Source organism: Ailuropoda melanoleuca, chromosome 6 (assembly GCF_002007445.2).
Source record: "Ailuropoda melanoleuca isolate Jingjing chromosome 6, ASM200744v2, whole genome shotgun sequence".
Lineage (NCBI taxonomy): Eukaryota > Metazoa > Chordata > Mammalia > Carnivora > Ursidae > Ailuropoda > Ailuropoda melanoleuca.
In genome coordinates, this window is record NC_048223.1 from 101,622,199 (window position 1) to 101,637,095 (window position 14,897).

At 39.5% G+C, this 14,897-nt stretch overlaps 1 protein-coding gene across 2 annotated transcripts in view; it reads right to left on the bottom strand.

Moving 5' to 3' along the window:
- Positions 1-14,354, bottom strand: part of ERLIN1 (ER lipid raft associated 1) — a 38,580-nt gene extending 24,226 nt beyond the window's left edge. Inside the window, exons 1-6 of one of the 2 annotated variants that reach the window (XM_002924276.4) lie at positions 14,204-14,354; positions 13,781-13,904; positions 11,976-12,057; positions 7,848-7,894; positions 5,628-5,689; positions 770-895 (exon numbers count right to left, since the gene is read on the bottom strand). In XM_002924276.4, coding sequence (XP_002924322.1) covers positions 770-895; positions 5,628-5,689; positions 7,848-7,894; positions 11,976-12,057; positions 13,781-13,893 — 430 coding nt within the window. In that variant the 5' untranslated portion in view covers positions 13,894-13,904; positions 14,204-14,354. Of the gene's footprint in view, positions 1-769; positions 896-5,627; positions 5,690-7,847; positions 7,895-11,975; positions 12,058-13,780; positions 13,905-14,203 lie in introns of those variants that run through there. The other variant, XM_034663134.1, reaches the window with a different exon arrangement.
- Between the last annotated feature and the right edge of the window lie 543 nt (positions 14,355-14,897).

The following is a 14,897-nucleotide window of genomic DNA, read 5'->3' on the forward strand; positions in this document are numbered from 1 at the left end:
TCTAATGAGCTTCCTTAGTGGACAACAGTCCACATGTGTTGTCACACTAATACTGAAGTAAGTGTATCCTGCATGCCTCCACTGGGAGAAAACTCTTGGAAGCTTGTGCCTGGCTTCCTCCGGATTTTACTTTGTATCCTTTTGTATCTTAGCTGTGAGTAGAACATATACTGAGTCCTGTCAGTCTTCCTAGCAAGTCACCAAACATGGAGGTGAGTTTTGGGAAACTCCAAGACTTAAATTTCCCCAAATTATCTATTATTAAAATAGCAACAAAGCTAATTTTCACTATTATCAGAGTAAAAACAGAATATAGCCTGTAAATAATCTTTTTTCAATTTCTATTAAGTTACATATATTTTGGAAAATTATCATTCTTAAAATATCTTTTAAGAAATTTTAGGGGCACCTGGGTAGCGCAGTCGTTAAGCGTCTGCCTTCGGCTCAGGGCGTGATCCCGGCGTTCCGGGATTGAGTCCCACATCAGACTTCTGCAATGAGCCTGCTTCTTCCTCTCCCACTCCCCCTGCTTGTGTTCCCTCTCTCGCTGGCTGTCTCTATCTCTGTCGAATAAATAAATAAAATCTTTAAAAAAAAAAAAAAAGAAAATTTAAACTTAAAGAATATTTTAAAGACAAATGCTCTATTATAAATTCAGAAGAAATGCTCAAATAGGATAATGTTTACTAATATTAGAGAGTCCACAGAGTTGACTAAGATTTCCAATTGGTTATTCACATACTTAATTTACAACAAATAAGACACTTACCAAACAATTCAATGTAAACTTCTTGAAGTGTGTGGGCACTACAAAACTGGTTCAGTTCATGGTGGATTTTATTGAAGATCAAGGTCTTGTCATAATCTGCAGTGTAGTTCCTCACAACATCAAACACTGAAGGAAAGGTAAAATCCATTTTTACCATGTATCTTCTAATTCAACCAAGGTAAAAGTTATAATATACATGAGGAAAAGTGACAACAAAATAGTGGAAAAATGAAACACAGCTCACAAACCTAGATGTGTTCCTATGCTCAATTTTCCAAATATCACTGCATTTGCAATTCTAATGGGCAAATTTTGAGTTCCATACTAAGGAGAGTATACCTTATCTTGGAGATAATAAGGAACTGTCAAAATGTTCAAGGAAGGGCCTGACACAATCTCATTTGTACTGTGGCAGCAGTGTGAAGGTAAATAGGGAGGCAGGGAAAGTGTAAGGCAATTACTACAAAGCAAAAGTTTATCAAGGAGGTAAAGAAGGCCTGAATTAATTGAAAAACACTGGATATGAAAGAAGGAAGCAGCTGCCAAAGACCATTTTTGAAAAGATACTTTTTAAAGGCTGTAAAAAGGGATGCCTGGGTGGCTCAGTCAGTTAAGCATCTGTCTTCCGCTGAGGTCATGATCCCAGGGGCCTGGGATGGAGTCCCACCTCGGGGCTCCTTGCTCAGCAGAGAGCCTGCTTCTCCCTCTGCCTGCTGCTCCCCCTGCTTGTGTGCTCTATCTCTGACAAATAAATAAAATCTTAAAAATAAATAAAGGCTGTAAAAAGACACCAAACTAGAAGGAAAAGAAGTGAACCTTTACCGGGCCAGGCTTTATATCCGGCAATTTACATACATTACCACTTAATTTTCACAAAAATCTTTCCTAATTTTGCATAATAGGAAACAGAAACAAGAGAATTTCAGAAAAGTTCTTAAGGGCACATACTAAACCACACCAGAATATGTGCTCTATCTATTAAAACATGTTGTTTTCTTCCTTCAGACCCAAGGACTTGTTCTACTGGCTTTCCCATGGAAGATTTCAGATATAACTGGATTCTAGATCACAAATGATGGTCAGGCCATCAATAAATACTTGCTGACTAACTCACTTGCTTGGTCATTTCCAAATGAATTGGTGATCCAACAGTTTCCTCATCTCTGGCTACAGAACCAGCAATATCTTTCCCTTCATCTAGTTTCCCAATCATAATTCATTCCACCAGGGAAATAGATGAGAAAAAGACAAAAATAATCACAGAAAAATATAATCCAAATCCTCGTGGCAGTAATACAGCTTGCTCTCTACTCTAAAATCCTTTTGCTTTTTGTGCCTGTACCAGTGCCATGAAATTTAGCATGAACTTACATTTATATATATATATAGATATATCTATAGATATAGATATAGATATATATCTATAGATATATCTATTTTTTAAGGTTGGTATCACATCTTCAGAAGTAAAATGAAAAACCCCTTAGGGAAAAGGGTCTAATTTCACCTTTTTAAATTGTTTTTGCCAAACACAGTATCCTGTACATATTAAGCATGCCAATTTTAATAATAAGGATAGAATGGCAGCTCTTTCAAATGAAAGCAGGGTCTCAAATAGATCCACATACACCCATGTTCATAGCAGCATTATTCTTAATAGCTAAAATATGGAAGCAACCCAAGTTTCCACCAATGGATAAATGACACAAACAAAATGTGGTATATTTATACAATGCAGTATTACTCAGCCTTAGAAAAAAAAGGAAATTCTAACACACGCCACAACATGGATGAACCTTGAGGACATTATGCTAAGTGAAATAAGCCAGTCACAAAAAGACAAATACTATGATTCTACTTATATAAGGTACTTAAGAGTAAAGAAAATCATAGAGACAGAAAATAGAATGGTAGTTGCTTGAGGCTGGGGACAGAGGGAAATGGGGAGTTAACATTTAATAGGTATAGTTTCATTCTTGCAAGATAAAAAAAGTTATGGAGATGGATGGTGGTAATGGCTGCACAACAACGTGAATTTCTTCTTTAAGATTTTATTTTTAAGTAACCTCTACACCCAATGTGGGGCTCAAATTTACAACCCCTAGATCAAGAGTCACATGCTCTACCATCTGAGCCAGCAAGGTACCCCTACGAATGTGTTTAATACTGCTGAACTGTACACTTAAAAATACTTAAGATGGTTAATTTTAAGTTATATGTATTTTACCACAGTAAAAAAAAAAGTTGGGGGAAAAAATCAAACATTAAAAAAAAGCAAATCTGTCTTCAGAAATTCTAATTAAGTTTTTGATTTGAACAGAAACCATTCCATCTCTGTGGGTTTTGATCTTTTACCAAGGAAATGTTTTCCCCACAATGAGATTTTTCAGATTGCTTTGCAAGTTATAGCAAATCTCAATTAGAAAAGAGTTTTCTACGATCATAAATCAGTTTGGCCCAGGAACTGATCAGTTACAGATTTTTAGCACGCAAGGAAATGCTCTCTCATTCTGACTGGATAACTACAAACTATAGAAATAATCAATGATTGTCTTGCTCTTAGCAAAACTATGCTGAGAGAAGAGTAACACATACAGTTGCAGAAAGTCAGCTCTGTTTAGGACTTGTGACCTGACTTGTGACTCTGCCACCATTCCCCAGAAATGTCAAAGATTCCAGTCATCATTTTTTTATATGTATCAGAAATGAATGAGGTCATAAAACTTTAAAAGTACCCTTTTATTCCTTAAGGAATCTCTTTAGTTAAAAACAACATAAAAACAACAGAATAAGGGCTCCTGCGTGGCTCAGTTAGTTAAGCATCCAACTCTTTTTTTTTTTTTTTTTTAAGATTTTATTTATTTGACAGAGATAGAGACAGCCAGCGAGAGAGGGAACACAAGCAGGGGGAGTGGGAGAGGAAGAAGCAGGCTCATAGTGGTGGAGCCTGACGTGGGGTTCGATCCCATAACATTTGGATCACGCCCTGAGCCGAAGGCAGACGCTTAACCGCTGTGCCACCCAGGCGCCCCCACCAACTCTTTTTTTTTTTTAATTTAAATTTTAGTTGGTGAACATACAATGCAATATTGGTTTCTGGAATACAACTCAGTGATTCATCACTTACATATAACACCCAGTGCTCATCAAAAGTGCCCTCCTTAATACCCATCCCCCATCTAGCCCATCCCCCACCCACCTCCTTCCATCACCCTCAGTCTGTTCTTTATTTTTAAGGGCCTCTTATGGCTTGTTTTCCTCTTTTTTCTTTTCCCTTTCCATATGTTCATCTGTTTTCTTTCTTAAATTCCACATCTCAGTGAGATCATATGGTATTTATCTTTCTCTGACTGACTTATTTCACTTAGCATAATACACTCTAACTCCATTCACGTTGTTGCAAATGGCAAGATTTCGTTCTTTTTGATGGTTAATATTCCAGTGTGTGTGTGTGTGTACACACACATATATACNCCATTCACGTTGTTGCAAATGGCAAGATTTCGTTCTTTTTGATGGTTAATATTCCAGTGTGTGTGTGTGTGTGTGTGTGTGTGTGTATATAACCACCTCTTCCTTATCCATTCATCAGCTGATGGACACTTAGGCTCTCTCCATAGTTTGGCTGTTTTCTGTTTTTTTTTTTAAGATTTTATTTATTTATATGTCAGAGAAAGAGAGAGAGAGCGCATGCAAAAGCAGGAGGAGTGAGAGGCAGGGGGAGAAGAAGACTCCCTGCTGAGCAAGGAGCCTGTTGCGGGATTCCATCCCAGGACCCTGGGATCATGACCTGAGCGGAAGGCAGACCACTTAACCAACTGAGCCACCCAGGCGTCCCCATAGTTTGGCTATTGTTGATAACGCTGCTATAAACATCAGAGTGCATGTACCCCTTCAAATCTGTATTTTTCTATCTTTTGAGTAAATACCTAGTAGTGCAATTGCTGGATTGTAAGGTAGTTCTATTTTTAACTTCTGAAGAAACTCCAAACTGTTCTTCAGAGTGGCTGCACCAGTTTGCATTCCCACCAATAGTGCAAGAGGTTTCCCCTTTCTCCACATCCCTGCCAACACCTGTTGTTTCCTGTGTTAATTTTAGCCATTCTGACAGGTGTGAGGTGGTATCTCATCATGGTTTTGATTTGTATCTCCCTGATGATGAGTGATGTTAAGTATCTTTTCATCTGTCTGTTAGCCATCTGGATGTCTTCTTTGGAAAAGTATCTATTCATATCTTCTGCCCATTTCTTAATTGGATTATTTGTTTTTTGTTTGTTAAGTGTGATAAGTTGTTACAGATTTTGGATACTAACCCTTTATCAGATATTTCATTTGCAAATATTTTCTCCCTTTCCATAGGCTGCCTTTTAGTTCTGTTGATTTGTTTCCTTCGCTGTCCAGAAGTTTTTACCTTGATTAAGTCCCAACAGTTCATTTTTCCTTTTGTTTCCCTAAATATTCTAATTATAACTACAAAGGGGCGCCTGGGTGGCTCAGTCGTTAAGGTCTGCCTTCAGCTCAGGGCGTGATCCTGGCGTTCTGGGATCGAGCCCCACATCAGGCTTCTCCACTAGGAGCCTGCTTCTTCTGCTCCCACTCCCCCTGCTTATGTTCCCTCTCTTGCTGGCTGTCTCTCTCTGTCAAATAAATAAATAAATAAAATCTTAAAAAAAAAAAAAAAAAAACAGAATAGGGGCGCCTGGATGGCTCAGTCAGTTAAGCGTCCAACTCTTAATCTCAGCTCAGGTCTTGATCTCAAGGTCATGAGTTTAAGCCCCATGTTGGGCTCCAAAGTGGGCATGAAGCCTACTTAAAAAACAAAAAACAAAACCAAAACAGAAATATATGGGTACCATACCTGCACAAGGGGCCAACATATTAACCACTTCTATTCGGTCAATATAGATCATGACCCCACCACTAAAAACAAAGAAATGGAAAAAATGTGAGCCAAATAAAATTACAACCCCAGATTCCCACATCATCAAACATATCCCACAGGATAGAAATTTAGAAGGAAAATCTAAAGACATCCACAGCTCACTGATAAAATGACCACTAACCACTACTCACTCATCACTCAGATGTCCCTACACACACTTAATCTAGCTCCTCTCATAACCAAGGTTCACCTCTGTAACTGCTGTAATCAAATCAGCTCACATGAAGGCTAAACCTGTAACCCAGGGCTATTTAGCACTTTGCCCTTACTAACTGAAGCCAACAACTAAAGCAGTGCCCTTCTCAAACTTTTCCATCAAAGAACCAAGTAAAATGGTTCCCCAAGAGGTATGAAAGCCAGCCATGGGCTGACATTTTTTTGGTTTCCTCACTTATCTTAATAATTCATGAAGAGTTTTAATCTACTTTTTAATCTGTATTTATTCTAATATGAAAAAAAGGATTTCCCCCCAAACCCTCAAGTAAAATTGACACTTCAGAAAGATCAGTCTTGTTAATTAATGACTTCCTATACTTCTTGGCCTGTCAGCACAGACCTTAACACACATGTGAACCTCAATTGAAGTTAGAGATTTTGAAACTAAACAACTAAGTCTTCCTAACAACTTATAGTGACATTTTTTCCTGATAAAAAAGGGTAATACCTACTCACAGAAAAAAATCTGAGAAAATAAGGGAAGCGTAAAGATGAAATTCACCCCAAATCTCATGAGTTGCCAATTTTGAGTCCTCTCTAAAGGGAATTCATAAAAGAGAGTTACAGAAAGACCTAGGAAAAACTTAATACCAAATATGTAAACTTAAAAGAGGGAGAGTCTCCCTTTTTCTGCCCTTCCATAGATGTGCATGCCTCTTTTACAGGCTTATAAATACAGGTATTTTAGTCACTTAAAATAGAGCATTTAAAACCTTGAATTCTACAATCTTTTTTGATACAATTCAACATACTGATTATACTCTAGAAATAATTTGGGCTTTGCTTGCCGTTCTCCCCCTAAAACTCTTTACGGCACAGACTCTCAAAGTAAGGTCTTCAGACCAGCAGCAGGAGCATCACCTAGAAACTTCTATAAGAAATGCAAATTCTTTTCATATTTTTTTTAAAGATCTTATTTATTTGAGAAAGAGAGAAAGAGAGGGAGAACACAAAGGGAGAATGACAGGGAGAAGCAGACTCCTTCCTGAGCAGGGAGCCTGATGTGTGACTCGATCCCAGGACCCTGAGATCATGACCTGACCTGAAGGAAGATGCTTAACTGACTGAGCCACCCAGGTGCCCTAGAAATGCAAATTCTTGAGCCTAATTCCAGACCTAATGGACCAGAAACTCCAATCAGATGGCATTTAGGGGCTGCCTGGGTGGCTCAGTAGGTTAAGCATCCGACTCTTGGTTTCGGCCCAGGTCATGATCTCAGGGGTGTCAGATCAAGCCCTGCATTGGAGTCTGCTTGAGCTTCTCTCTCCCTCTTCCTTTGCTCCTCCCCTGCTCACTCACTCTCTCTAAAATAAATAAATAAATAAATAAATAAATAAATAAATAAATAAATAAAATCTTTAAAAAATCTTTGTTAGATGGCATTTAGTACTACAGATGACAATAAGGTGAGATGATATCATTCCAACTATTGTTACTGAGTACCTATTCTAAGTAAAGTGCTGGGTTAGGCACTTTACATACACTAATCCTAATCCTCAAAGTAACTCTGCAAGAGAGGTCTTATTACCTAATTTTTACAAACAAGGAAAGTAAGCTTAACAAAATCAATAAACACATGTATGGGGACAAGGAATATATGGGAACTCTCTGTCCTTTTGCTTAGCAATGAACCTATAAGTGCTCTAAAAACTAGTCTATTAAGAAAAAAGTCAATAAAGCAGATGTGGCAGTGCTGATATACAAAGTTAAGTCTGCCAGCTCTGAAACTACTTTTTTCAATACCCAAGTGACTTCTGAGATGGAAAGCTTGGAGACAGGGAATTACTCAAATGACTCTCAGAAGAGAAATTTCCCTGGGTTACTATCATGTCTATCTGAAAGATGTTTAAGTTACCAGAGTTCATGAACAGAAACGCCATCTGAACTAAAGGCAGGTTGGTAAGCAAAGGGAAAGCTTACCTTGTTCCACAAGGCACGTTTTTAACTTCATCGGTTTGTAGTGTTGTCTGGGGGAAAAAATTTTTTTCATGAATACTCAGGACACATATTGTCAAAGAACTACTGGTCCCAGAGGAAAACCTCCAGAGAACGGCTAAGAGGTAAGTACAGAAGAGCTCCATTACAATTTCAGTCCCCAAAGATTAGCTATCAGAGTAATTTCTTTTCGTATCCTAGTAGACGTGAAAAACAAGACAAAATATTTTATAACTAATGTCCCAATCAAGATGCACTTGCACAACCCAGAGTGGAGAGGTTGATTGGGGGTGGAAGCTGGGGCCAAGAAAAAAAAGTACACTTGGAAAGTTTCAATATTCAATCTGAAAGTTTCAATGTTCAGTCTTTCAGAGTTCCTTATTTGCATAGAGCTGGCCTGGGATTGGAAACTACATGGCTTACCCACAAGGATACTACCATTAGGACTTGTGCTCTGAACTTTAATTCCACTGCATATTCTGGACACACTGAACCTTATTTAAGCATACAGCAAAATATTACACTATGGAATATAAACAAGAAAGGAAACATGGTCCTTGTTTTTTGTTTCTAAAAAGCTCACAATCCAACATAGGAGATAAAACCCTCATAAAACAAAATATGAGAGTATACACTAAATTGTTAGGTTAAGTGATAGTAAAATAATAGTTTGGAAAGCTCTCTGTGGTGAAGTATTCATAAGCCAGGTCTAGACGGGGAAAAATGAGAAAGATGAGGCAGAGACACATCTTAGGTTCAATAGTTTCTCAGGCCAGGAGCTCCTTATGGCCTACACATACAGACTATACATTATGAAGAACACACAGAAAGACTTTGTGACTGTCAGTTGCTTTTTACTTTTTAAAAAAAATATTTTATTTATTTATTTGACAGAGAGAAAGACAGAGTGAGAACACGAGTGGGGATGGAGAGAGAGGGACAAGCAGACTCCTCCAGGGAGCCTGACATGGGGCTTGATCCCAGGACCCTGAGATCATGACCTGAGCCAAAGGCAGACACTTAACCAGATGAGCCACCCAGGTGCCCTACTTTTTTCTTTTTCTGTGCTTTGGCAACAAGTGTTGGCAAATGAGATTTTCTCCGGGCCCCTGCCCACTAGGGACCAACATGGTTGTCCTTATAGTCTAAACCATCCACCTTTCTCTTGCCTGAGGAAAGGAGGCAGGCCAGGCAGAGGACAGAACTGGAGGCAGTCTATCTAGGAAACGGGACCATGAGACCAAACATGTAGAACATTTGGACTGCTATTCTGGAGCTCTTATTTCTGGTGTGTTTGCTACACAGCTGTTTGAAATATTTAATAAAGCTTTATAAACTTAAAAAAAAAAAAGGAGCTATACTATCAAACATACAAAGTTGAGTACAAGGTGTGTCTAGATGACAGGAAGCGATCTGGCTTGCCTGGAGCAAAAGAGGCAATATAGAGGAGGGCAAATTCTGGTAAGAGAATGTGCTATTAGACAGAGGGCCCAGGATGTTCACTGGGGGGCTTGGGCTCTCCCTAGTCCATCTTACATTCAGCCACAAAATGGACCTTTCAAATGTTTTTTTCCCTTAATTCCTGTACTTCTATGTGATATGGTTCTCATTATCCATCTTACCTGGAGGCAAGAAAACCAGCTGGGAAGCTAAAGTATTACTTTGTTTGGATTAATTTAATAAAAGCCATGGAAATTGAAGGCTGTCAGTTCAAGAGACATAACAGGAAGGATGTAGTAAGTAGCTACAAACAACATTCCATGAGGGAAAAGAAAAGAAGGTAACTCTAGGGTTGAGAGATTAGGGGGATGGTAAACATTAGTGACAGGTTCTAGGCAGAGTGAGGGGAATTGATGAAGAGATGAATTCAATTTATTTCCTTCAAAATATTAACCAAATTCAATTTCCATATCCCATATCAACTTTTAATATACATTCCTATTTAACCTAGAGGATATAACCTAGCCAAGAACTAGGAAAGAATTCAAATGTTAAATCCTCTATTTAATATCCTATCTTCAAGTACTTTTATAGTTCTTTTCTATCATCCCCAAAATTATCTTCCCAGTATAAACAGTTATTTTAGAAGTCAGTCTTTGGTTATGTTATATACGTTTTAAAGGGTGTAGGTTTTCATATTTCTCTAAGCATAGGGTTTTTTTTTTTAATATCATATGCAGGATCTCACATTTTCCAAGATGCTACTTATATATTCCTTTCAACTGCCAAGTTTGTTAAGCCATTTGTTTATATAGGTTGTGTTCTCATGTGTTCCAAAAATTCCTAAAAATAAATTTATGTCTCATTCTTACAAGAACAATTTCTTAAAAGAGTTTCATTAATGTATTTCTTTCCTAGAATGTTATTGTATCATGTATAAAGAAAGAACATTCCTATTTAGCCACACTGGCTCTAGCCTTTAATATTCTGTAGATGTGAAGTGCATTAGTTTAACCTAAAATCTTTTTACTAATTTCATGTCTTATTAAGTATGACGATTTATTACTATTTATGTATATATACATATACACCATATGTCTGTTATATGCTGTTAACTTCTAAATATGTTTTAATGTTTATTGACTGTAACTCTTTCATATATCTCTGCAGCAGTATGACTCAATAAGCTCCAAGAAGGCAGAAACAGATTTGCCTGGCTTTGAGTAAGATTTTTAAAAAGCTCCTTATCTCTAAGGGTCTGAGTATGCCACTGATAACATCATTACTAACTGTTTGGGCTGTTGGTGAGGTCATGTAATTAAAACCCCTTCTTTCATGGAGGAATAACTGAAGTCTATGGTTAAATGTTCTGCAAAGTCATGTAATCAATTAGTGGCAGAGCCAGAACCTAAGTCTCCAGGTTTCTGGCCTCATGTTCACTATACCATATTGCTTCCTAAGAAATAGGCTCAATTTAAAAACTTTCAGCACAAGCAGAAATATGAATGTGTTACAACTCCTGTCTTCAGGAAATTGGGAGACTTTCTGGAAAGAAAATACACAAAGAAACTTGGAGACTACAAACATCATTATTAAAGGAAATATGACAAGAGCCAAAACTTACGATACAGACTTTAGGAGCTATAGATTAGACGAAGAGGGATTTGCAATGTGACTTTAAAAGGCTGGCAAGATTGAGATAGAGAGCAGTAACAAAGGGAGAGATAGTGAGAGAAGAGGTGACAACATGAACCAAGGCAAAAGTGAAAAAATAAACATGGGAAAACAATATGGAAATGGATCTGACTAGGGAAAAAACACTACATCTCATTTCAATGGACACAATTCTTGCCCAAAGCCATCCAAAAGGGAATTGGAAGGAAATCCGGAGGATTTAAGTATTCATTACGAAACTCTCACTAGCAGGAAGCCTAGACTTAAATTACAAGATTAAATACACTGAATTTTCCTGAGTCCTAGAAAAATTAGCAGCAGATAGTACAAAAACTTCTGAATCCAAAGATTTATGATCACACTGAGCTTGCAAAAGCAGTCATGATCTAGTCCTGTTTCGTCATCTTGTTGTATCAAAAGATATTTACTAAGTGTCTCCCATGGCCAAGATACTGTTTTCAATGAACAGATGCTTATTTCAAATACTCTGGGATGCTGTCAAAATAAGAGCATTCACTAAGGTTCCACATAAAATTGTGCTTAATGTCCCAGGCAAAAATGCGAGGCAGAAAAGTTGTATATAAAAATTCGGATCCTCCATGTTAACAGTAGTCCAGGAACTGGCCTCTATGGAAACAAAACACCATTCTAAATGAAGTAATCAATGGTTTGTATTTCTAGTTGTGTTTCAAAGTCCTGTTTTTACTTTGACAGCAGAAACAAAGAACCTGCTGTATAGCACTATATAGATGGGTGGAAGTCCTCAGTCCTTCCAAGTTGCCTGGCTCATACTTCTAATATACTTCAAGAGAGTGAGGTCGTTCAGAATTGTAACTTGTACTGTGACAATTGTACTCTGAACTTTGTAACTCCTGTATGTAAGTAAATACCACCATTTGCTTAAGCAATAAAGAAACCCAACTCCACCCACAAATGTGGTAACTGTTCCTGTCACACCAGTCTATCCAGTGTGGGGGCTTCCCTAGGAATCACACTCACCTGCACAGATCTGAACGTAGTAATGAAAGGCAACATGATATGATAGCCTGGTCCACTGGGGCTAGTTAGTAAAGCTCCTCCCCTGCAAAAAGATGTTTCAATTCGACAAGATTATAAAGAGAGAAATCCTCTTTCCAAATCTTAAATGCTATAATAAATATTTACTCTTACTCATGCTACTGAACAACTAAAACCTCACTAATTTGAGTTATTCATCATGAACAACTACCAGTCCCTAAAATAACTGCCAAAGGTGGAAAAGATCAAATTAAACTGCCAGTGTTGCACCTTGTTTCATAAGCTCCAACAACCATACCTCTGGGTCTCCAGCACTGCTCTCAGGTACGAAGGATTTTCCTTGGTCTTTAAGGTTCTGAGAAATAATTGTGAAAAAAATTCTAATGGCTCTCAGCTGCTGTACTTTAATTGTATATAACACGAACCAAATCAAAACGTAATACATTTAATCACCAGGTTGAAAAAAGAAGATAACACAAAGTTTCAAAGAATGAGAAAATTTCTGAGGCTCAAGACTCCTACTCTACTTATCTGTATTAAAATACTGGAGGACTAAAGTCTCTATTAAAAATAAAAACTTAGCACGGAAAGATGAAGAATAAGGGGATAAAACTATAGATCGTAGATAACTGTGGACTTGTTCATCAAATTCTGGAATGTGAGAAATATGAAAGTATATCTTAAAAATTCTACAAAGAAGGCATTTGGGGACAAGTATCAAAAAGAAGTCCTATTTTACATAGTGAATAATAAATTTATAGAACGTTCTTATCTTGAAAACATAAATAGGTTTCAAAGAATTCATAACAAATAGCTAAGAAAAGATGAACTGAGGTCCATCCCTAATTCTTTGAAAGCCATACCCTGAAATGTTCTTTCCTCGATTTTACTGTCAGGAAGACAATGCTGAACTAGGTGGAAATATGGACTAATCTGTCACTTGTTATGCTAGATCTCCATCTGCTAAGACCTATCACTAAAATTGTATTTGAAACTAGCACTTCACAGGGAAGACCATTCCTAAGATTCCGGATGGATGTGAAAGTAGAAATACCAGTTTTGGGGGATAACAAAAACAAGTACAAAGTTGAAGCTCTTTCAAATACATTATAATTGCAATATCTCCAAAATGTCCTCTGTCTACAACAAAAGGAACTGGTTGGAACTATGCTGAAGGAAAAACTATTCCACTTCACGTAAAAAGCAACACATCCCACACTATTCCTTGCCTCAACTTGAAAGGGTAAGGTAGGCGAAGGGTGGCCCATCAATGCTGTATTTATGTCTCTCAAGGTCCAGGGATATAACAATTGTCATGGTCATCATGGCCTCTTAAGCCAAAACTGGCCACTATTTCCACTATTAGAGGGAAAAAAATCTAAGGAACAACCACAAACAGGACCAGAGTTTCTAAATGACATCTCTTAACTACAAACTAAAAGCCTGTACAGCGGTATGGGATATAACAATGATCTATCCACCTCTTTAGTCACAGTGGAGTGACTACTGCCTTTCTTCCTTCTTCGTTTTTAAATGAGTTTTCGGTCTACTAAGAAGACTTCTCTGGAGGATGTCTTAGCGTCTCCACAAAATGCACAGAGCACTAGAACTGTCTAATACCTAGAGGGTGCTCGGTCCCCACACTCCCCCAGGGCTGGGACGAAAATCACTTCCTAAGGCTGGAGAGTTCCCCGATGCTGCAAGAGGGTACAACTTCGTAGACTCATTCTAAGAGGAGTCCCCTTTCGACCTACTTTAGACCTGAGCTGACTGCACACGCCGCTCACCTGTAGTACACAGCCAGGTGTCCTTCCTCGATCTTGTGGATGGAGGCGTAGAGAAGGACAACCACCAAACTCACCACTGCGGCCACCAGAACCCGGGCTTGAGTCATATTCATCCTTGCTCCTCCTAGATGAGGGAGGAAAGGATCCCCAGCCCCGTGAGTGGCAGGCCCACCCCCTCCAGTTTCCACCCTCCCTCGGGAGAGCTGGCGTCCTTCCGCAGGCCGAGCCGGAGAGTCCTATGCCCCTTGTCTCGCATTCTTTCCTCCTCACACAGCCTACTTCCCCCTTGCCAAGCCCTCAGCCCGAAGCGGGCCGTGGGCCGCCCCTACTCCGAGAGCGTCCTGACACCCCCTCTCTCAACGGCCGCTCTCCACCCTCCCACGCACCCCCCCTACCCACCCAAACCCGGCTCAAGGTACTAACTGGTAAGGGGCCAGCCGCACACTCCAGAGGAGGCCGACCCTAAGGCCGCGCCTCACGGATCAGTGACGCATTGCCCCGCCTGCACGTGCAGCCGCCTCCTGGGCCGCGCCAACCGCAGCCAAGAGCCGACCCCGCCCACTTGCCCGGCACTGCGGCTGCGCAGCCACGCACACCGACGCAGCGCTCGCTGCGCCATCAGAGAGACGGGGAGCGGGCGGGACAAAATTCTCTCGGCCTCCTGCCTTCAGAGGTACATGCGCTCTAGTCTGCGCAATGCTGGTTTCCTGCTGTGGAAGAGAGAGGAAGTCGGCCGTCTGGAGTAAGCAGGGATGTAGAGGAAAGATGACGCCTGGGACGAGGGACTGGTCAGTTTGTTCGTGTGCAGAAACCCACTCCTGCGCTCTCAGAGTGGTAGCTGTTTATTTATACCATGTGACAAGCACGTGCTTCAGGCACAGATCCTGTGTGAATTCAGGAGCAATAGACCTGTTGCAAGAAGTGTTGCGGAAGTTCAGAAGAGAAAGACATTCAATTTGACCACATCTTTCAGTCATCTGGTATTTTTCTGATCACCGATTAACGTGCCAGAATATTGATCCAGTGAGGGCTTCATAAAGGTCATCCCAAACAGGAACAGAATGAGCTAAGCACGTGTGTGTGTGTGTGTTGGGGCCGGGGGGGGGGGGGGGGGGGG